Source organism: Aspergillus bombycis (assembly GCF_001792695.1).
Source record: "Aspergillus bombycis strain NRRL26010 chromosome Unknown contig00051, whole genome shotgun sequence".
Lineage (NCBI taxonomy): Eukaryota > Fungi > Ascomycota > Eurotiomycetes > Eurotiales > Aspergillaceae > Aspergillus > Aspergillus bombycis.
In genome coordinates this window covers 1-23,220 of record NW_019170053.1, presented here as the reverse complement: position 1 = coordinate 23,220, position 23,220 = coordinate 1, and the positions used below count along the sequence as shown (strand labels likewise).

Genomic DNA, 23,220 nt, shown 5'->3' with positions numbered 1-23,220 from the left:
AAATCGAGGGGGTTTTATGGAGACTTAGTTCGACAGTAGTAATCTACGCCCTCAATTGATGGAGAGCATAGGCTTGGCTCTAGAGGTTTTAGTTAACCTGCCCTTCCAACTATAGTCAGCCTAGCAGGCAGCTTAGCTGAGCGATCAGGGAGCGCTCAGTACACGCACTTCGGCCTTGGCCCACGCCCCGCGACCGAATTCCTGGATAATTTTTTTTAAAAAAAGAAAAAAGAGACTTTGCTAGTCGACACTGCCAGTCATTCATAATGAGGAAGGTTTCAATGGCGGGGTCGATAGTCGTTCGATAGGTGCCTGACATCAAACTTGATGTCGCCGTTGGTTCGATGGCCACGGCCGATCGGCGTCATCATTTATTTCACATAGACTTCGAGCTGAACTCAGACAAACTTGAACCCAATCTAAACCCAACCTATTATGGCCCGAGGTTGGGGTTTGGGTCGAATTCTCTAACCCACATAGGTTTTGCGTACCCAAAGGTCAACCCATCATGGGCTCTGCCGAAACCTAATTTCATAGTAGAAAGCGATAAATAGGCCGCATGAGGCCAACAGAACAAGAAGTCCCCCTGATCATACTACTTGGTTTTTGATCTACCCTGTATTCCAAGGTGTCCGAAGGATGGCCAGAACGGAAGAGAAGAAAAGGTACAATGGGCAAAAGAAATTACCGTAAAGAATCGTCATATGCTAAATACGCCACAGACAGCTCACCCATAAAGACTATACAGTCGCCTGGGTGGTCGTCCTTGAGGTCGAATTGACGCCAGCCATAAAATTACTGGACGACGAGCATGAGCGTCTCCCCCGCAGCGACAAGGATGACAATAACTACATCCTAGGCCAAAGTGGCCAGCACAATGTTGCCATTACCTGCATGCCTTATTGTGGAACCAATGCCGCAGCGCATACAGTAACCAATATGCTACGCACATTCCCAAACATCCGATTTGGCTTATTGGTAGGGATTGGGGGAGGTGTTCCAAGGTCCTCGGAAACGAGTCCTGAGGAAGACATTCGCCTTGGGGACGTTGTGGTATCTACGCCAAAATATGGTCACGGTAAGTGGGCACGACCAAGCCGATTTCTTATAGTTTCTTATACATCTGTTATCGATTTGAAGCTTCGTTTGTATACCAGTGAGCGCTGCCTATCAAGATACTGATCCATCATCATGAAGGCGGCGTAATCCAATACGATATGGGGAGGTGGGAAGGGGATGGTCATTTTAAACCCCAGTCCCATCTGAACAGCCCCCCTAGCCTTCTCCTTAACGCTATTAAGGAATTAGGATCCCGCCACAGTTTGAATAGCGGGAGAATGGATCAGTACATCACTGATGGGAGGACGGAACGTGCGGCATTCCCGGGTCGAGATCAGGATCGACTTTTCAGATCCGACTATGCACATGTATCTGGGAATGGCTGCAAAACATGCGATCGCCAAAAGACAATCACCCGTGGCAAACGACAAAGCGACAAACCTGTTGTGCATGAAGGCCTCATCGCCTCGGGAAATGCTTTGATAAGATCGCCGCAGCATCGAGACAAACTGCGTGAGTCGTGGGATGTCGATTGTTTTGAGATGGAGGCTGCTGGATTGATGAATGATTTTCCATGTCTGGTAATCCGTGGCATTAGTGACTATTGCGATAGCCACAAGAATGATGCATGGCAGCCATATGCGGCTCTAACAGCCGCTGCATACGCGAAGGATCTTCTGGGAGTCATTCAAGGTCATCATGTTATTGCTGAGCCCACAGCGACAGAAAAGGTGAACGCCCCAAAGCAGGACAGTGATTCTAGATTATCTGCACAGGATTTAGCACCTCTGAACGATAGATTGAATATTCTCGAACAACGCCTCCAGACTTGGGATTGGAAATTGGGAAGTATGGTGGACAGGCGCGATAGTTCTGGACAAGTGAGAGAGCTTGGGCATCGGCTCGAAACATTGAATGCACGGCTTGATGGCCTGGAGACGATGATCAGTGGAGCAAACAGCATGCAGTCTAGAGCCAACCAACTAAATGAGCGTGTACTAGAGCTAGAAACGGCGATGGCAAAGGCGACTGGCCGATCGCTGGGCGAGACGATGAGCTCTCTGGACTATAGTAAGTAGTCCCTCTTCCCTTCTTACGCAGACATGAGTCTCCCAATCTGATACTGATGACCATACTACTTATTTAGATCGTCTCGATGTCAGTGAGTATGGTACCGTGGGCCGCATCGAGGCTGGGAGGGCTGTGGTAGTCCGAAAGGGTGGAGGACCGACTCGAATACTTTTCAAGCAACGGTTCGATCGTGTTCCACACGTCCAGATTACACCGGAGCGCTTATCCACTAAAAACTTCAAGAACTTTTGGTTATATCTCTATAATCCCGGATGGCCCTGCGTTGATCAAGAAGGGTTTGAGGTGGGTAGTTTCATTGCTGAGGGCCATCAGATTATCTTCAGATGGTTGGCTGTGGAGATCGTTTGAGCCTGATTAATCCATTTATCCTAAAACCAGCGAACCTATTCAACTATCCCAGAGATAGGAACTATGGCCGTTTACCTATTCCTAATTCACCCACCCCACTTACTGCTTCTACATACCAAAACCAGTTTGTGAATCCCAGTTGCAGCTATTGAGTAATCATTTCAATGTAGTCTATAATGAGAATACAGGGTTTATTGAGTGAAAGCAAGAGTATGATGTACTCTTCTACTGGGCCATAACCTACTGTTACCTACATAAAACTGTGCTCTGTAGAATGACGGTTTCTGGGATGGTATCATCACTGCTGTCATCAAGTAGTTTGAAACCATTGTCGCCAATATTAACGGGCATAGTGTTTTCTGACGAGCCTAGCATAACAGTTGTCATTATCGCACACAAGTCACAGAAACCAAGGATATTGGATTCACTGTTATCCTCCTTCTGATCTTTTGTAACGGTATCCCTCTGGCGCAGTTATGACGTATATTATTGAATTGAATGAAGCCGAAGTTATTGGACAATGCACTCATCTAGCTGAGGATATTCCCACCCCATCTGAGAAGGCGCTAACCACATTCCCGAACATGACTGTGCACGGGCAATATGTCTATCTGTATATCCCCTCCTGGGCAATGATGATGAAGCACAATCAGGAGTGTCGTGGAAGGTTTCTATTACAGCTGACAGAGCCATCATGGCATCCCAGGAGGTCATCCAAACAACCCGTCAAAGAGCAGTATCCTCTATATTGGTCCCTTGCCTGCCGTGTTTATTATCCCCTTCAGTAGGCTGTTCCTTTCCGTAATGGCATTAATCATTATCCTCTTTTCCCCGGGGTGAAGGAGCTCGCAGTCCACTCTGAAATCGCGATGCAAGGGTTATCCATGACACACTGTAAAAGATGGAGTATGAGATGAAGTCGATAGAAATCTGAAACTGCGTCAAATTCAGTAATACCCAGATAAAGGACTAAACAAACAACAAAAACAGAAAATAGGTTGACTATCCAAGCACTTGGCAGGATTCGCAACTAGCGACAAGAACTGGGAGATCAATCTCGACGCCCTAACGAACGAATTCAAACCCTATTCCTAGCATGCATCTGCATCTGCATACGACTCGCAGCATCTGTTTCTACACCGTGAGAGAGACTATGTATAGATGTTTAGCATACTCCCTTTTGAACGGTTGATACTAATATCATACAATATCACTATATTGAACCAATCCCGATGCAACGGGCGTAGGGATATTGGTGTACGGAATATGACACATCCTAGCCAACATGGTACAAGGTTGTATGAGGTTCTCGACAACTGGATGATATGGATACTCAGAGTATTAGCAGCGCGTACGTACATCTAGAATCGATACTAGTTGTATAGCGAGATATGAGGTATTTCTTATGCCGCTCTGACTGCTCATGTAAGCCTCAACTTCTGGTCTCCTTCATTTTTGGAACCTGCCTGATTAGAGATGGGACACTCCAACAACATTAAACGCTGGTATCTACCCAAGTATTCTAGATTCTGGTGAAACAAATAGATACTGACGTGGTAATCATCAATGCTGACCTAACATATGCCTACAACAACCTTCTTCCCCCGTCAAAATATGCAGAAAGCCTGAAGCGTCGGCAGACATCGTACAGCAGCATCTCGTTCTTGTGGTCACTTGACACCACTGTTCCAGTTCTTCAGCACCATAATGTCTTCTTAGCGCAAGAATATCGCGGAAAGTTTAATACAATCTTCAAGCCACATCGCCTGCCAGAGGAGCCGTCGTTCTATATCCATATCCCCAGCCGCTTAAATCCATCAGCGTCCCTTCAAGATACAGACGCTATAGTAGTCCTCGTACCTGTAAACCACCTTGGTGACGAGAGCGACAACATACAAAGCTTCAAGGAATATTGGAATTCTATCGTTACCAGGACTCATAACCAGGTCCAAGAGATCATTGAAAATCGCACTGGTGTTTCCAGCCTGAAACAGAAGATCATACATAAAATAGTTGGCATCTTTGTCGTGCAAAAGTAAATATAACATCAATCGTGGAGCTAGATTTTGTCTCTCGCATTCTTCCTTCAATGTCCTAAGCTTCCGCCCCAGTAATCGACATAGAGATATTCATAACCTATTCTTTGTCGGGGCGAGCACTCATGGCAGAGCAGTGTCGACCTTCCTGGTGCACATCTGTCATTTTTGGATACAAAGACAAGACTTCATTATTTGTATGGAATTTGCCCTATAACATTGATAGGATTTACCCAAGATGCATATTTCTAGACGTAAAAGTGGATATGTATATTGCCTGGTGATAATATACCTGACCATTCTTAAGAGTCGTGATCAGGTATACATAAACTGTGATGAGGCGAACTGAATATGATAAATCCACTAAAAGGGCGTTGATATTAGCTTATGAGAGAGCTTCTAGTCTGTAGCCAATACATTCCATTCAGGAAAATAGGCCTAGATCGGACTCGCTGTATTACATCTTCCATGTATTCCACCCGGTGGGGTCAATAGTGTCATCCTCCCAACTTGGCGAGTCATAGTCTTTCTGAGACCGGATAATCCACTCCCAGCAGCCACCACCATCGTCTTCGATGCCCCAAGCGCCATGCTTCTCATTTATACTATCCGTATCGCCTATCAGGATTAGTGTCTGTCGACGAAGGCTCAAGGGCCACGGGGCAAGGTAGACTCACAGGAATCTACCGCAGACATGAACTTCTTTTTACATTCGTTTCCATAGGTATTAATGCTGCTTAAGGGGGTACATCCGGATTGGTTCTCAGCAGTCCGAACCACCATTCCAATATAGTGATCACCCATTCGAATCGTCGCACCCGTTGCGCTGGCACGAGCCCAACAGAACGAGTCTATCGCTTCTTCAAACTTACTGCGCGGTAGGGCAGTGTCACTGGCTCCCATATGGTCTCTTCGGCACATTCTAATATTTCCTGTGCCATACGGGTGCCAGGACAATTTAACAGGCCCCACTTTAATACTTCCACCAGATGTAGCGGTATCAGCCTTGTTGTTGCCACAGCCGTCAATGGTCTTCAAGAAGTTTTTCTTGCAGATTCTGTTGGGGGATAGGGTTAGTGCATAGGCCACGTTACAGGAGATTAGGGGTAGGTGAGGTATGCATGGGAGGTACAACTGACTCTTCAGACATTGGACGGACCCCATTTTCCTCCCCCGTTGCCGCTTCATCAACCGCATAGCGAATCCAGTTGGACGACGTGCCCCCTGAGTTTAACCTCGGCAGTTGTTGCGATACATCCTTCCCCGGGGGAAGATTGAAGCTCGGCACATTCTTGCAAAATTGCTCTACTCCCTTGAGAATATCATCGCGCAGCACACGTCGCTTGCTATCCTTATCTGAAAAGCATTTAGGTGATTCTGTGCTAACACTCAGGGAATCACCGGTCGTATGTTTCGGCTTGGATGCTGTACAGGAATCCGTTGGTCTATTAACAAAGGGCGGGTATTTGGTTCCTTGCACCTTTGCCCTGGCCTGAGACATCTTATTGAAGATCTTGTTGGCAATGAAGTAGTTCGTGATAGGCATGGGATGAAACCATTTCGCGATTATGTCTGGGATAACTGACCGATCCTTGTGCTCGTCGGAGTCAGATACAGGCTGCGGAGGAAGTCGATTTGAGAACCACATGGAATACCAACGTGGTGTCCAGAGTATGGTTTCAGTGTTCACGGCATGATATTCGTTCACACCCTCATCGCAGAACCGGCCTAACAGTCCCTGGGAATCATCTTCATAGTCAAGGAACGTGTATCCAGCTGCTGTGACCCATTCATCTAACTTTGCATTAAGAGAAAGCACTAGATCGTTCATCTGGGTCCGGAGCTCTTGTGTGAGGTACTGGTGATCCTTGCCAAAGTTTGCCACTGACCAGGTAATATTATTGCAAGCTGTGGTTTCATTGTTGAAAAATGTTCCATAGCCAGTATAGTAAATGGATCCATCCCGTGACAAGTGTTTTCCTGCTTCCTTGAGCAGCCTGTGGATATTGTTCTTAAACTCCTGGCTCTGTAGTACATCTCGTGCGTGGGCCATTGAATCAGCGCAATGGGTTTCTGTGATAACTGAAACCTGGTAGATGCAGTTTTCGACGATATCAGAAAAGCCTAGGTCATTCCCTAGGTTATACCATTAGTGGGAATGCATTGTGTGACTAGGGGAAGGGAACCCACCACCAGCAGAAATGGTGATTAAGTCGTAATCCTTATCAAGCTTCTTGGCTTGCTCCCAGATTGCTGGAGATTCATCCCCTGAGCACGACAAATATGTAAACTCATGAGCGGCAGAGCCACCCATGCGGACATCCCGGTTCATAATACTAGGGTACGACTGGTCGTAACGACTGCATCTAACGTTGTCGTCTCCTGTGAGTACCTCACCAGCCCCAATGCCAGCTGAGTATGAGTCGCCAATAGCTGCAAACTTTTTGATGCCCGAGAAATCATCATACCTCCAATTGAGGAATTCACCATGGCCATCTGACCCGCCGGCCTTGTTGTCTCGCATGATATGAGGAATAGCATGGCCAAGAGATAGAGAGGCATAGAGGGTTACTAGCAACAGGGCTAACCAGGTGCGGCTGGCCATCGTGGAAGAAGGTAATGAAGATATATACAAAGAGTAGCTTGTCTATACAACGGCTCGATGGGTTATTGTCTCCTTATATACATTTGGATAGACAGTAATATTTATATATGTATCTATCGAAAACCAAGATCAAAAATATAATCATTGTTATAGTTTCATCCCCAGCCTCAGCATCAACGCAGACTCCGATGAAGTCTACTCTCCTGTGCCTGGGTCGCTTACTCTACCGGCATACCTTCTGCGGTAGGAAGCACGTAAATTGGTGCACAGGGATTAAATGAGGCTGTAAAGCCAAGAGGCCGGTCATGCATGAGAGGATCTCGGTTCACACGAGCGCGCCAATGGTCTTACCCGGCCCCAAGCTAACGCTGCACACCCAATATGTTACATAAACGAATCCAACAGACTGCCAAGGCTTCAAATTCGGTTTATTTACCACAGATGGGGATTTTAGCTTATGCTCATTAGCGAACTCGTCTATATCATAGTTCTCCCTAGTGCTCTATTTACGTAAACCTGGAGATATCAGCCCTATGGCATGATGGCTGTTCCAATCAACTGCTACAAGTAAATCTCGGGCAGTCCCTGAATGGCACCCAATATCATGTACTTTATTACAGGACTAAATTTGGACCACCAGTGAAGGGGCAGTGAATTGAGCCGCAGTCAGGCCTATCACTTCACACGGAAACACTTGGAAGGGATACCACCTGCTGTCCAAGTTGTAACCCAAGACGCTCCAGTCCTCGTGATACAGCAATCCCGAGGCCAAGGTGAGCTCTCACAACCAATACCCGCTGGTAGAAACCTATGTAACATTGGATCTAGCTTCAGGCGCCCAAGTTCATCCTAGACGGCGGAATACGAGGAAACGGCAATGTGCTCGTGCCTCGGGGTGTTGAGGAGGACGAAGATGAGGTCTCGTCAAATTTTCCCTGCCACACACATACGATAGATGTGGTGGATGCAAAGCCCCGATCCCTGGGGCTATTCTTGGAAGTAATCGGATAGTTTCAGCCTTAGGACTCAGTGATGCTGAAAAACGGTTTAAAACCTAAGGCTTGTTCGCTCCTTTGGTAGAAGGATAATAGGGAAAGCCAGATCAAACCATCACTTCTGTCAGTTGAAGACAATATAGAAGTTCTCCCGTTGCAGTTCCAGTTATCTGTTTCTTTTTTCTATCACAAATCATATCATTCATGGTATACCCCTAATCAGCTGTGTTGTTCTATAATTCCTTTGTCCGGGTTATCTGTTTTCCTCTTGCTAAGTTAAGGGGCCCTCCGTCATGTGGATGCTGAAGACCCTTCTCCTCGTTACCCTCTTCCTGGGATTCTCCAACGCTGTAGACCTACAGGTCTGGCGAGATACCGTGGTCAGATCTGAGAACATAGACGAAGACATTGTTCTCTACAGTGCGAGAGCTACATTCAAGAGCCCACTGAAGAATGCACAGCTAGTTCAGCTAGCAAAGGATGCATACAATGCAATGCAGAGCCAAGCCGAGAAGGATAATATCGAGTCAAAGCTACGACCAAGAGTCATGGTGGCTCTTGCTGTCCACAAAGAAGTTTTCTTGTCGTCGTCGGCGATGGGGCCCCATTGCTGTACGACACAACGAAGAAAAGTGGCGACAAAGGCCAAACTCCGAAGGAGGCACCTCCGGAGCTGATCAGGATGTTTAACCTCTGCAGCCAAAACTTCCTCGGTGTTGCCAAACATCGGTACGAGGCGTCGTGTGGGGACATCAATGCATTTCTTGCGTATTATGTAAGGAACAAGGGAGATGTTCGAAATATGGAGGAGAATGGAAGGCTTGTGGTATGGGGCGTGGGTGCAGATGAGGCTGGGGGAAACGACGAAGCACATATCATGGAGTCATGCTATGATCGAAACGACTTGAAGTTCAACTGTGACTCGGTTTTGGAAGAATTCTATAAAAAGATCGACGTGGTGAAGGATGTTGACCCTGAGCCCTACAATAAAGGGGATCTACAAGGCATTGACGCACAGCCTCATTGGTTTGTCGGCAACACTCCGGCGGGGAATTGCGATGGACCCTTAAACAGCAATGGTGATAAGGAGAAAGCCTCATTACTTGGTCAGAGGAGGTGGGAAAGAAGTGCGAACAGAAACACCAGAATATCATCACCGAGGAATTTACTACTGCTATTGAAGTCGCCAATACGTTGAGCAAGGACTTTAAGAAGACCAAAGTGCCTTACCATCGAACGTTCTTGGACAAGAAGCACCGACACGGAAAGGCCTACGATGAGACCGTGAAAAATGCATACCAGCATATCGGAGAGCTTCTGCAAGGAAAGTCCACCGATTACAAGCTTACCGTTAATTGCAACTTTGCGGCTCGAGGGTGTATAAAGGGTTTTGTGGCATTTGTGAACGAGGACCCTGACAAGAAGGGGGCTACTATGACCTTCTGTCCGCAGGCCTTCGATCCAAAGCCACCAAAAGATGCCCCTGAAAGGTTTGTTGACTCCACTAAGAGCCGCCTTGCCAAGTGCAAATATCAGAAGGATGACAAGGGCCACGACAAGTCCAAGCCCAAGGACGAGAGCCTACGTGGGGATAACATTGTTAACCTTCACCGCTCCCTGTCAATGGTAATCATCCATGAGTGCTGCCATACCACATACGCGATGAAGGGAATAGCAGACGGACCGTAAGAGTTCATATCCCATCTGACGCAGACCAGAGAGATAGCTGACCAACAACCAAATACAGTGGCCAGGACTACGCATACGGCTACACTAGCGCCGTCAAACTCGCAGAAGGCAACTTCGATCGAAATTCACAAGAGGGAAAAATGATGAGAGCTAAGACAGGTCGCCGGGCCCTCTGTAACCCTAAAGGCAATTGGAACGGGGAGGATGGCATCTGTAAGGCGGAACTCAGCTTCCAGAACCCAGACTCGTGGGCGCTTATTGCGGCTGGTGTATGGTTCGAGGAGAAATGCGGCACCCCCATCTTGCTGCCTGAGATTACAACGTAGATTAAACCTAGCCGCAGGGGTAGAGGTGGAGGTAGCTGTTAGCAAGGGTGTGTAGCGCGGTTCAGCATGTGCAGACCTCACAGAATCTATTGAGTGAATCGCTGAGGCTAATAGGGTTAGGGGAAGACATTAGACACTTGCATTGTACATTAATAGACTCCCTGGACTTCATTGGCTGCGAGTTACAAACATTCCTCCTGCATCATTGTGTTTGGTTGTCCTTCATTATAACGTAGGCCTGAAAGATCTCAAACCCCCCCAAAACCTCTTCAGCTGATTTGCTACTGGAGTTGCCTACAAATCGCTGGACTGGCTGAGAGAACGTCTGCTTCTCTGAGTTGGTTCCCCCCACTAGCGTTTCTTGAATACTACGAGATATCGCAAGGCATCCAACGGTGTTAACATCGGACTGCCTGTCTTTAAGTGTCTTTATGCGGCAGACCAACACGCCGAAGGGCGTGTGGGGGCTGCTGACCTAAGAGAAGGATATGGGTGGGGTTGGGATGCTATTTATTATTAACATCTGGCTTTACTGGGTTGGGGCGCCAATCCGACAGAGTAAGCACACCTTTCTTTTTTAGAATCAACGTACATCCCTATGGGTTGGGTTCCAAATCTAGTCCCAGGCAGGTGATCTGCAGGACATATTTAAGACCTGCCACAACCCTCTCTTGGAACATCCCATTCCTTACCTCTTCTCTTGCCAAACACGAAGTCCTTGTATTCCTCGAATCATGGAACACAGCCAGATGGACCCGCATGTGAGATATTCGTCGGTCGATGCAAGGTACGCCAATCAGACAAAGTGACAAGGGAGCAGCGCATTTAATAGTGTACAGGCTCAATACTCCCCGTATCTCAATCTCTCTCGAGTGCCCCGACTATTTTAAAGGTCAACTCGTCCCAGGCTTGCAGGACGGGATTGTAATCAGATTCCACCGAGACCATGATGGCTATGATGAGCGATGTATTTTCCAGTGGTTCTCACGGGCAGATGCGTTTGGACCAGGGGGGCTCCGCCTGTTGCGTCATACGCCAAACGGTGCGACTGAGGAGGTCGAGCTCCCCGCGGACACGGAGGAAATCGACCTCAGTCCGTCAAAAACTATAGAGGATGATCTAGAGCTCGGGCCTGGTGGCAGCTACTGGACGTACGTCGTTATTCCGGATTACTACCGCGCAGCCATGACGCTGGGAGAAAAATACACTTTGGTCTGGCCTGGCAAGAAGATCTCCCGCTGGCGCTGGGGTACCCTTAAGGAGCACCAGGACAAGTCGTGGGATCTATCGTCGAGCCCACTTACGATCCCTGGCGGTCCTTCGGTATCGTTTGATGCGGTCGCTGAGCGACCGACAGAACGGGCAATATCGCCACCGCCGATAGACCCTTCTGAGAGAATGTAAGTCGTTCGAATGATGTTTCTAATGTATTCTCTGTGTTTAACAAGACTGGCGGTGTAGTCCCGGAGCACCGATTCTCAGTACTACCGTGACAGGTCCAAGCCAGGAGCCCATACATGGAAGATTTATGATTTCTCAAAAGGTGACATATCATGGCGTCTTGGGTACGGATGGAGAAATAGAAAAGACAAGGCCTATTATTTTCCGCACATATGCTCTAGTTGTGGAGGGCAGCCGACTTCACCGGCGCTGCGATGATGGTGAATGGCAGGTCAGCGACATTGATGAAGACTGCGGCATAGGGGGCTGGAACCCAGTTGAACCTGAAGATGTTGAAGTGATGGATATCAGCGAAAGCGATCAGTTTGTGAGCCTGCAGCCGGGAGGCTCGTGCACCGTGGCAACATCGTCCTGGTCTGAGGTGATCCCATCGGACAGAGTCGTTGGCGACGTGTTTCGGTATCAGCATAAAGGAGGCATGATTGACTGGTGGGCTTGGGGAAGCGCTGAGGACCACGCAGATACGGTGGTGAGGATCTCTGTTGGGCCGGAATTTGACCCCCCTAGTCAGGAGCCGAAACTGATGGTGCCTGCTTCTAATCTGTTGGACATTACGATTGTGGAATGATCTCTGTTGATTTTATGGAGAACATAGCTGGTCGGGATATCTTCACTCTTACATACCAACATATGGTCCTGAATCTTGTCCCATGCTGCTTTTCGAAAGCAAAGCCTTGGTAAAGAACGTTCTTTCATTGACTGCTGTTGGCCATATTTGAAGGTTGTCTCTACCATCCTACGGTCTGATCCGTATTCTTCTTGGTGGAGGTGACACGACACCTTTCCCCTAGTAAGGGTTTGTGAGGTAATTATAAGATCAATTGTTGATTTCCATGGTCCTGATTCATATGTAATGGTGCCCCTTGGTAGTAGACTTCGTAGTTCCAGTTCCACCATCAGCTCTACAAGCGGCTGTGCTTCTCCGTTGCGGGGGGATAAGTCTGTGACCGGTCAATGGCTAAAACTTTTATATTTGATATTAGACATATAATGCGCTGATTGTCGACGATTGAGAATTAAAATTGACCGACATCCACCCCTAACTATATTTGGGGACATTGCTTCTGGCTGTCTATGCAGAAACAGTTATTATCGTATCAACTTGTCCTCCCTTGCCATTGCTGCCGCTCTATTACCCTCGTGTCGTTATCCAACCCCAGCCCAAACTTACATGTACTCTATATTTCTCTCAGCATTAGCTCTTTGGCCATGACCGCCAACCTTATTTCCCCACACAGAGCCAAATATAGTGCCCCGAATGCAAGGTTAGACCCCGGTTTAACTCAGCCAAGGTTCTTCTCCTCCACCACAAACTCGCAGAAAGTGTCCTATTGACCTTCGATATGTACTCGATCGACACTACGTTCAATGCCCAGTTTCTTGACATGAGCTGCAAGGAGATCTATACCGCTGGCTGGAGCCGGCGCATCCGCAAGAAGGAGAACGAGGATGACTTCTAGTTGACGCATACGAAGCGGTATGCTATCACGGGTGGTAACATCGACGCTGCCATTACTGCGGCTAATGAGGATGAATTCAATGCTGGTGACGCAAAATACGAGGCACAGGTTGAATGGAGTAGCTGGAACTAGATACGCTATAAGCCACAGGAAAGCCGTATCAAAATCTGGGAATGATGGGATGGGTTTGCCAGGGACGAGAGAGTCGTGTTAAGTATTGATTGATAAAGTGGTAGATAAGTTCAACAACTGGAGGTACAGAGAATGGGACACTAGCGTAATATTGGTATGACGAGGTTTAGGACAGGTCCTTGCGAGGCGCTTTACTGGTAAGTGGAAGGATATGAAGCTATACCTTAAGGTCCAGCCCCTCCTCAACTACAGGGGAACAGGGATTGAGTGAATTGTCGAGGCGACTTTCAAGACGAAGAGCCGCACGACAGCCTCACTTGAGCTGGGCCACTTAGCCGACTTTCTGCAAAATACGGGTTAGTTTCTTCCGGAAGACGTGCTAAAGACGTGCCCCATTATGAAGCACATACTGCCATGGGAAGCTTTTGGACCCAGGGGTGATTCATTATCTGGAAGATGCGGCAAATGGTGCTAAAGAAGCCGATATGGTTTGCTGAATATAGCTTAAACTACGTTGAGCGGTGCTGAAAAGAAAGGAGATACATTACTTTTCTTCTGGCAATGCAGGACACCTCTGATACTTTATACTACGCAGATTCTCTCCTTGTGGATTTGAACTAAAATGCTGGATATATTGCTTTTTTTGAGGAACTGCTCTCCTCATTGGCAAGCAGGAGCGCCGATCTTTAACAAGTATTTTCCAGCGTTAACATACATTCCCAGGAGTAACCCCAAAGGGACAACGAGTCTGTGAATGGGAATTTAAACGCACTGAATGTGGAAACGTCAAGAGATGGTAATATCGGATCCTTTACCCATCCTGGCCTTCCGAAACAATAGGTGACAGGAAAAGCCACTTTGACTGCGGGAACTAGCTGGGATTACAGACAGCTCTATCTTTCATATCAACCATGGTTCCAGCCAAATACGCAAATGGCTAGATCTTACCAAGTGCAACCGATCTAGATCTATGATACTTTAACAGAAAGTCAAGTTGCAGTCCTTGACTGGTGACTTTAGTTAAAAGTTTGGGTCAGCATGACCGCGAAAGTTAAACTACGCTTCGACGCAAAGCAGAGTTGAGGTTTGCAATATCCATTGTTTTCATGTGGTTCGGAAAGGGTCCTCGGGCTAGTATGGATTTATACTGCAGTATCAATTATGCAGAAGGGTTGCTACACTGGATAAGGTTAATACGTAGAAAAAGTTCGCAATAGTCTTGCAATCAATATCTATATGAATTTTCTCAATGTGAATTCCTTGCAACCGTTATTCTACTAAGCTGTTATCATTTGCTCCCTCACCAGATATTATAAATACAGTGTAAGAACACATACTTTAAGCATTTAGCCAGGAGAACTTGGCAACTGCTATATTAAGGTTTTATAAACCATAGGTGTTGGATTCAAGATTTTAGTGGTAGATTTAGTAACAATTGCATTGTCATCTTCCTGACACCAGCCTAGGCTACCGTGATGGATTTCAACTGGCGAAGTAAGGACGTGCATGTGATCATACTTCCCCATGATTTATGGCATCCTCATCAACTCTAAGAGCCGCTGGGCTTAGAGCTGACCTTGTATCCCTTGGATGAGATACGATGCAAAAAAGCGGAATGTTGACGTTGAAAGTCCACAGGCAGGAGACCGTGCTCTGGCTAAGTTTATTACAAATAGCAGTGCAGACAAATACCATATGATTTTAATTCGAAGTAATTGAACTAGTGTAAGGCATTTCAATTGCAATTATTGCCTACTGAGATCCTTTGGTAGGTAAAGGTAATTAGCCGTGATAAAAGTGTAAACCCTAACGTAACAAAGGGAAGAGCACAAGAACAGGGTCTTGTCTTCCACTACCGAGAAATATTAAGAAAGAAAAAGTACTCCAAAGGACAAGGTTGTAACAGCTAGACCGAAATTGAAGTTCAAGCTTATCTGGAGAGTCAGTATCTCCATCAGGGAGTATTTCAAGCATCATCCCACTGGTTTGGATGAATCTTCCTGATCCGCCCCTTTAAGTCATGCTCCACTTGAACTGCATCAATCTGCTTGATCTTCTTACCATCAGCTAGGGCCCAGTATGGTTTAGTACCGCGCCCTTTCACGACAGCCGAGGGCCATGATTTGAAATCCCGCTCCTCGATGGACTGGTGAATGTATTCATTAGTAATATCGAGATTACCCTCGTCAGGTGGGTATCCAAGAGGGGTTCTGGGAGAATGGCCCAAGAACTTTTCGAACAATCGTGCGAAGATACTTTTCGTTGGATTAACATCAACCAAGTGTGTCGCCCACGGCTGAATCCCTGTTGACTGATGATCATAAAAATATTCCAAGTCAATACCCAACTGCATGTTCTTGGTAGATTGTGCCACCATCCATGCCAGGGTAATATCAGAAAGACGAGGTTCCTCTGCCCCCCCACCTATATCAGAATGGTGTCCAGAAAACCAAACCTGAAGAAGCTCCTGTTGGCCATGGTTTTTGGGAAGGTGCCAAAGTACAGGTTGGTATGCGTTTCTATCTTCATCTAGTGCTAATGCTTGGAACGCATACTCAACGTCAGGCGACAATACTGTATTTGGTAGTTCAAGCTTCTCCCCAAACAGCCGGCTCGCAAAATTGTTGTGAAATGCCACTGTGTCCCACACCCCGATAATTTTAATAGTATACGGGGGCAATGGTTCACGAAAACCAACCTTTTCCCGCCTTTTTCTGTCCTTATACTTATCCTCCACTTCTGACGCAGGCTTGTGGTGTTGACCGTAGAATTCATTATACAGTGTTGTAAAGTTATCCATCCCTCGTGGTGTAAGCAGGCCGAACCGAGTAACGAGGCCAGCTACAGCTCGTGCTGTATACGCACCACGGGAGTAACCAAAGAAGAAGATTTCATCCCCATCATCGTAATTATCGGCAAGGAAGGCATAAGCTGCGCGTACGTTCGCGCTAAGTCCCAAGCCAAGTGCACCTACTCTAGGTTATTATGTTCCTCATACAGCATTTGCCAGTCCAGGATTTACTTACCACCGCCTAGCTTATCGCCTAGCAGATTACCTGTCCCCACCCCTTTCTGGTAATAGACAATTTGTGAAATCCGCTTCTCCACACCGTTTTCTATAGTCACCGCGTCGCGACTGATCGCTCTGCTGATGCGAGTCACATTTGTGGGGGGTTTGAATGAGTCCCCGGTAGAATCTTGCCAGGTACCTGTCCTAGCATTAGATATAATCGCAGTTCAACAAAAGCACATACTAACCATCACAACAAACAATGAGCCTCTTTCGCTCTGACCAAGGAAGGTCGGACATACTGGGTAACACTGTGCCGTGCTTTCTACGCGGGTTTTATTGTTGCCAAAAAGAACATATTGTGCTTACAATTTCCAAGGTGCGGCGACCGAGTATTTAAACTGGTTTTAGATCACCAAATGCTACAATAGACTGTGGCTGCTACGCCGGTCTGATGTTAATGAATCTAGATCCCTTGAGAGAATTTGGGTGTATCCGACGTTTTCAGTCTGTAGGCCACTAGGTGAATGGGTTTCAGTCACCTGAGTGCAGCAACGTCTGAAATAAACGTAACCAGGAGGGGCGGTTCCATGTAATTTTTGTTGGTGTTAAACCGGCTACTTGAGCTAGGGACAGGACTTTTAGAGATCGAATCTGTTGATGCCACTATTATAGGAGACTACTTCCTGTTTGATCAAACAGTTCCACGGGTTGGAAAGGTCTTCACATCATCTGAACTACTAACACAATTGCTTCTTGGGAAATTGGTCGTTGTTACTAGGTGCACTACTAGTAGTGGTTGGCCGAGACTCGGTAAAACCTTAACTGAATTTGTGGTATGAGGAAGCCGCCAACGGTAACTAATTGGTTCAGAATTTCTTCTTGGATTTAGCAAAAGCAGCTCATGGCTTCTCAGGTGACATTAGAGCCCAGACACGCAGGCCCTATTTATACTCTACTTGACCAAATCAATCCTGAGTCTTCCATTATCTACTAGTAGTTACTGGTTCTGATACTATGGTTTTGTCAACCATGTCGCTAAACGTATTAATTACTACCGACCCTCGAAATAGTTTCTGCCGTTAACGAATGGCAATCTTTTTGAACACACCTAGGTAGCCCAGAATAAATGCTAAATTGGAAAGGTTATCGATCCGGCCACAATACCTATCAATTATTGCATAACCATAAGTGAGTTTTTGAGAGCATTATAGATTGTTGGCTTATTCTGTAACAATCGAGAGAGGTGCATTGCTTAGTCGTAGATTGCTTCTCAACAGCGGAGCTCAACACTATTCTATACTGCATTAAACTGGGATTATTCTAAGTAGAAATTTTTGATTCCTTCCATCAGCCATGTAATTGGTTTAAATAGGTAACCAAGATCTCTGTTGCTGTTTTGTTTCGACAGCTGTAATCACGATGTGGCCCTGCAAGCATCCGTACAATGCCAACAACTGTGAGGGGTCAGTTGACAAAAGTATATGATTAAGAATCCGATAGATTCTGGTACAAAGACAGTTCTATTTCTTTGCCTTTAGTGCGAATTGGATGTGCTGTTTCTAATTCTGTAATGAGAGCGCGCACACAGCCCTGCTGAAGACAGCACTATATAGCAGTATAACATCACGGATAAACCCTCTCTCTCTTTCTCTTCATTGCATAATAGTACATGGTTTCATCTAGGATACTCAATCCCCTAGTGAATTATTGGGCTGGAGCCCAGTACTTGTATGATACTCACGTACTGATTCATCGGGCAGATGATCACAAAAACCAGTATTTCTGCTTATTCGTCTCTGAAAGCTCTCCCTTGAGTTATGCTGGCTCGGAAGCTATGGAAAGAGCAAGTGGGGAATCGTGCATCAAAACCCTTTGTTGTATCCAACTCTATCATAACCGGTACCATAAGACCTGATCCATGCTTGTTTATTAGACTTTGATGTGACCTCCACAATTTAGTTACTGTAGGTTAGAATACACCAGTACAGGGCACCACTCCTATAATGCATGCTTCCAAACGCTTCTGGACTTGTTGAGCTCGTTCTGTATTGAGCGCGGGAGGAGTCACTGAAGGCCCCAGGTAAATGCCAGTAAAGGTTCATTTACAACTCACCATAGCTTAGAAGTCATGATCAGTACAAGTAGGCAAGTACTATTTTGCAATCCTGTCCGCTTCACTAGGCTCACAAGTCACCCGCGAAAGGCAAGAACCATATGTTTACTACAAGAGTTACGTCACTATAGAATGTCACTGTAACGTCAAGTCAATAAAGTGGATAATAGGATCAGATATAGAGTTACAACAGTTGACTATCTGGCTGCATAAGGCTTGTCTTGGGATAAAAGCTGCTTGCAGCATCCTCATTGTCTAGACCTACAACTTGTCATGGTCTAGATCATGTATTTGGACTAAAAGCCAATGAAGGAAAGACTAAGATGATGTGAGGGTTGCCTCAATCAGTGGGCCTCGACGTTATGGCTGATTATAGCTACGTAATGTTGCTTTGTCTGCTAGTACCTAATATGTCATCTTAGACTATAAATAAGAGCACAATGTCCTCTCCAGGTTTATCAACTCTCTCAGCAGAAATCATCTAGCACATTGACAACCAGTCAAGCTAACATCCGTAACACACAATGGCAGAACGAACTGGTGAAGTCCGCGCCGGTATGTATGAGGAATCTCCTGACTGATCCTTGCTAACTCAGCCAGGCTTTGTTGTCTCCGTGGAACAGGAGGCAAAGAAGGATGGTCATCCTACTGTCTTTAACGCCAAGCAAATCCCAACTGTCAATTCACTGCCTATAGCTCCTCCTGCTGAGGCCCAAGCTGCCCCTGAGATTGATTTCTCCTTTGGGCCGGCCAAGGAATGTTTGATGCTCCCCTATTTAAATTCATATTCTGACTGGCTTTTCAGATTATTGGCTATATTGATACCAGTACTTTGGAGGTAGGTATCCGGCTTGAGGTATTTGGTGCACATATCCTCAACCTTTTCGGCAACTTGAACGACGGTGTTGTCGGAAGGATCGATCTCTTCCTCGCGAAAGGAGAGATCCGACTCTATTTGAAAAATGGAAAGGGTACAGTCAATCCTAGGTATTCTTCCTGTCTTTTGATTCAGTTTACTGATACACAGCGCAGAGGTATGGTTTCACTATGATGTTAGTGTGCAATTTGATGGTCATTTTCAAGATGACATCAAACTCCTGACCATCTAAGTCGGAAAAGAAAAGCAAGGTGAAAAGAAGAATGTATTGAAGTCTCGATTTGCTTTTGGAAATTTGATAACTCTCTCTTGTTACTTTGTGGTACACAGCGATAGGCCCAGTCTTATCATTGAGAAAGTAGACGAACCTTGCCTGCTGTAATGTAAAATTATCAATGGCTAGCTTTGACAACTTGACACTTTTCCTTCGGAGTTTTTCCAACCCAATTAAGAAGGTTATGTTCAGATAAAGGCACCGATATTTGCATACATTTTCTGGTTGATGTCGGATCTAGACTGCGGCAGAGCCCAAACCCTGTCAGTACAATAGCTTAGAATATAATTGTTATATTCTTCAAACCATTCGTCAAACCAGGCAGCTCTCAGCGAGAATGTTGACCCTGCAGAGAGTGGAAAAAAAGGATTGATCCGCGGAAGAATACACTCCACAAAGAAAATCAGAACATCGTATGATATAAATGGACTGAAAACGAAGAGGAGTCATTGGGACACTGGATTATATCATTCTATCGACATGTCAGATGGACCAGTCCCCGGCCTGTGTATATAGAAGAAATGGCCAATATTCTCCTTGCTAAACGTAACGATACTACTTCTACGACTGTTAGTACAAAAGAGATATATAATTTAATTTATTGGAGAGATCAGCTGAAAACTCGCACCCGCCCCAAATCCGAAAACCCCGCTATTAAGACAAATCAAGTGACTTGTCACTTAGTTATTCAATATTGTTTCTGTTTAAATTTAGATTAGCATGTTAAACTAATTTTTAAAGCTCTACATGATATATCTCTCCCAATTCTATAGATGCAGAACTAATATTTTAGATATATATATAATTGTAACGGTGGCATTCGGGATCGTTGATCCCGAAGTATACGATCTTTGGTCTTGTGGAATACAGAGCCCTGGCTGTATCTCTTACAATAATCTAGATCTATATAAAATATTGACATATGGAAAAATTCTGAAAAACCTAGATTTTTAGGTTATATGACTTTGTAGGTTTTTTATGGGGTTTCTGGGTTCGGCGCGGGTTTTGCGGGGAACCCAATCAACTCGGTCCACGCGGGTCGGTTGACCTTGAAGTAATTTTGGTTGACATATCATATGTGATTAAACCTGTGCAGAACCCGTCAATTGACCCATTCCGGCCCAGGCCGAATAGATCGATTGTCTGCCTGGCAGAGCTGTTCCATGGTTCGATATTCGTGACGTGGTCCATCCGGAGTCGCGTCCCGTATCACCGTTTCCGGTGGCATGCCTGCTCTCAACTGTCATGTCACAGCCAACCCAAATATATTGGAATCAGTCGATAGCACCGGCAGCTAGGTGTAATTGATCAAATTCTGGGCCTTTAGGGGCCATGGTTGGTGAGAAACTGTAAGAAGAAGGTTCACTGCGAACGAGATGTTTTTTGCGTCTGTTCTTATGCTCACTTAAATGTCAAAGTGTCCACAAGAACCACAACTGATGTTTGTAGTTCGGAAATATGTAATTAAGTTTCACCAATGATATTGTATAGCTGGTGCAGTTATACCCGCCGTTTTGGGTTAGAAACTCTGAAAAATCAAGGTTTGACCATGGTGAAGTGGAAGACAGATCATCGGAAATGGTAGGAGGACGTGGCCTGACTTTCAAATAGGCTTAGGATGCTACTCTTTGGTCAAAGAGCATGAACAGTGCTTGTGCACGCGGCGGAATTGCAATGCCGCGAGTCCAATCGGGGGTTCAACATATGTACCACTGAGGCATCCGACTGGGAGGCTTTTCTCCAATATGTTCTATCCAGGTCTCGATCCTACATCTGTAATCATAACTTTCGATTTCGCAAGCAATACAATACCCGGAGATCTGGTGTAAAGCAAGCAAGTAACAAATCATAAACCTGTTCACGATATGATCTAAGGCGATTCCTTGGTCGGAATGGCATTAGAAAGTGTTGCAATTACCTTGTCTGGAATGAGAACCAATAACAATACTCACGGTTACCATTTTTCTCTTGAAAACATGAGTAGATCATACACGCCCTCCCCTCTGGTGTATTTACAACCGGGTTTATATAACAATATCGTCGAGCCCTTATTAGCCTTACATGTCCTTGAATAGGTCTCATGACACGATCAGTGTTATATGAAGACTCTGGTTGGCTACATCTATTTAAAGCGCTGTTGAGACATGTATTTAGGGTTCTTGGGCGCTTAGGATGATACTAGGTCGAAGACTTTCGATGATGCAAAGCATTTAGTATGGCGCCACCGTAAGTTATAAATATAGCGGTTAACACTGGATAAGTCTGCTTGCTATATTGCAACTTGATCTCTAAACAAAACTAATTTGTTACTGAGAAATCACACTTTCAACATATTCTATATTTTGATTGGAACCCCTTCAAAAGAGGCCATGGCATCCCAAGACTGGAAGGCTCCGGCCGTTGCGGATGCCGATAAGCCAGAGGAAAAGAAAAAAATCCGAGCATATTTACAGACACTCGGATATCTGGATATCTCTAAAAGCCCCGATGGCAAATTCTCAGAGGTGGAGGTTTATGCTGCCTACCGTAGATTTCAACATTTCTACGGACTGAAAGAGCATGAAACTGGGTCTTACAATGAGGAAACCCGGCAGGCTATGACAAGAAAGCGCTGTGGTATCCCTGAGAACAGTGTAGTTGCAAGTTTCAGCTCCGGTCCTCCAAGGTGGAACAAACGGGACATTTATTGGAAACTGAAGAATGAGTCCCAGCATCTGGCATATAAGGATGCCGAAACTCAAATCAAAGAGGTCGTTGCTGAATGGCAGGAACACTTCAAATATCCCCGGATCAACATGGCGGAAAATGAGGAAGAAGAAGATATCAGTATTGAGTTTACTAAAACTGATCATGGCGATGGATACCCATTTGACGGCCCGGGGAACGTGCTCGCTCATGCGTTCTTCCCAATTCCTAGCAGTGGCGTGCTGGCTGGTGATATGCATTTTGATGAAGCAGAGAAGTGGACCTCTGAATTCCTGCGACAGGTGGCTTTGCATGAACTCGGTCACTCACTTGGACTTGACCATTCTAGTGACCCTAATTCGGTCATGTGGCCTTGGTTCAACGGCAAGTCCAAGCTCGAACCTGACGATATTGCGCGGATCCAAGCTCTTTATCCTGAACATACTCTGTGAGCCAGATCAGAAATATTCGACAGAATGCCTGAAGCTACAGCGTTACGAATATAGCGCGAATCTGATGCAGACTGCTGTGGGTGCTGTGTGTTGCTATTCTTGATGTCTTTTTTTTACCGCGCCAGATGTACTTTTTTGAAAGGGCTTGAGTTGTTCTCTCTGATTCCTAAAGAAACATTACCACAAACACTCCTCATTACTTAGCCTCAAGCGTTTATCCGATAAAGATTGGCATTTTACTGTCCCAATATTCGGATGGTATCGTTGGCTCGTCTACATAGTGGCTTAGGGGGGTGCGCCATGAGGGTTTTTATAAAGGCTAATTCAGGGTGCTCTTAGTAGAAAGGCGGTGGAGGGAGGCGGAAAACTAGTTATAAGGTCTACGAAGATTTTTCCTAAATTTGATTGGTTATATCAGGTTTTTCCTGGTTTTGTCTGGTTGTAGGAAGTTATGGGAGATTGTACAAGGATATACAAGGATATATATTAATATAAAAATTATTATATAATTATACAAAACTCTTTAAAATCTAGTACTGTAATATACTGTAAATTAAAGTTATAACAACTAATACTTTCCGTGGTTTTTCGACTGATTACTAC

At 45.7% G+C, this 23,220-nt stretch overlaps 5 protein-coding genes across 5 annotated transcripts; 4 read left to right on the top strand and 1 right to left on the bottom strand.

Annotated features, from left to right (window-relative positions):
- Window positions 1-639: 639 nt before the first annotated feature.
- On the top strand, window positions 640-2,499 carry ABOM_007340 (uncharacterized protein; the record flags this gene model as incomplete). Its single annotated transcript, XM_022534469.1, has 4 exons — window positions 640-665; window positions 723-1,078; window positions 1,198-2,130; window positions 2,207-2,499. 4 exons carry the CDS (start codon window positions 640-642, stop codon window positions 2,497-2,499), a joined length of 1,608 nt encoding a protein of 535 aa, XP_022388476.1.
- Window positions 2,500-10,884: 8,385 nt separating this feature from the next.
- ABOM_007339 (uncharacterized protein) lies at window positions 10,885-12,179 on the top strand (the record flags this gene model as incomplete). Its single annotated transcript, XM_022534468.1, has 3 exons — window positions 10,885-10,937; window positions 10,990-11,550; window positions 11,612-12,179. The coding sequence occupies 3 exons, from the start codon at window positions 10,885-10,887 to the stop codon at window positions 12,177-12,179; spliced, it is 1,182 nt and encodes a 393-aa protein (XP_022388438.1).
- Window positions 12,180-15,169: 2,990 nt separating this feature from the next.
- Window positions 15,170-16,513, bottom strand: ABOM_007338 (T6SS phospholipase effector Tle1-like catalytic domain-containing protein; the record flags this gene model as incomplete). Its single annotated transcript, XM_022534467.1, has 3 exons — window positions 15,170-16,173; window positions 16,230-16,412; window positions 16,462-16,513. 3 exons carry the CDS (start codon window positions 16,511-16,513, stop codon window positions 15,170-15,172), a joined length of 1,239 nt encoding a protein of 412 aa, XP_022388437.1.
- Window positions 16,514-18,853: 2,340 nt separating this feature from the next.
- On the top strand, window positions 18,854-19,438 carry ABOM_007337 (uncharacterized protein; the record flags this gene model as incomplete). The annotated part of the gene is made up of 4 exons (XM_022534466.1): window positions 18,854-18,884; window positions 18,930-19,088; window positions 19,172-19,300; window positions 19,362-19,438. The coding sequence occupies 4 exons, from the start codon at window positions 18,854-18,856 to the stop codon at window positions 19,436-19,438; spliced, it is 396 nt and encodes a 131-aa protein (XP_022388436.1).
- A 2,411-nt stretch (window positions 19,439-21,849) lies between these two features.
- Window positions 21,850-22,617, top strand: ABOM_007336 (matrix metalloproteinase; the record flags this gene model as incomplete). The annotated part of the gene is made up of 1 exon (XM_022534465.1): window positions 21,850-22,617. The coding sequence occupies one exon, from the start codon at window positions 21,850-21,852 to the stop codon at window positions 22,615-22,617; it is 768 nt and encodes a 255-aa protein (XP_022388435.1).
- Window positions 22,618-23,220: the final 603 nt, after the last annotated feature.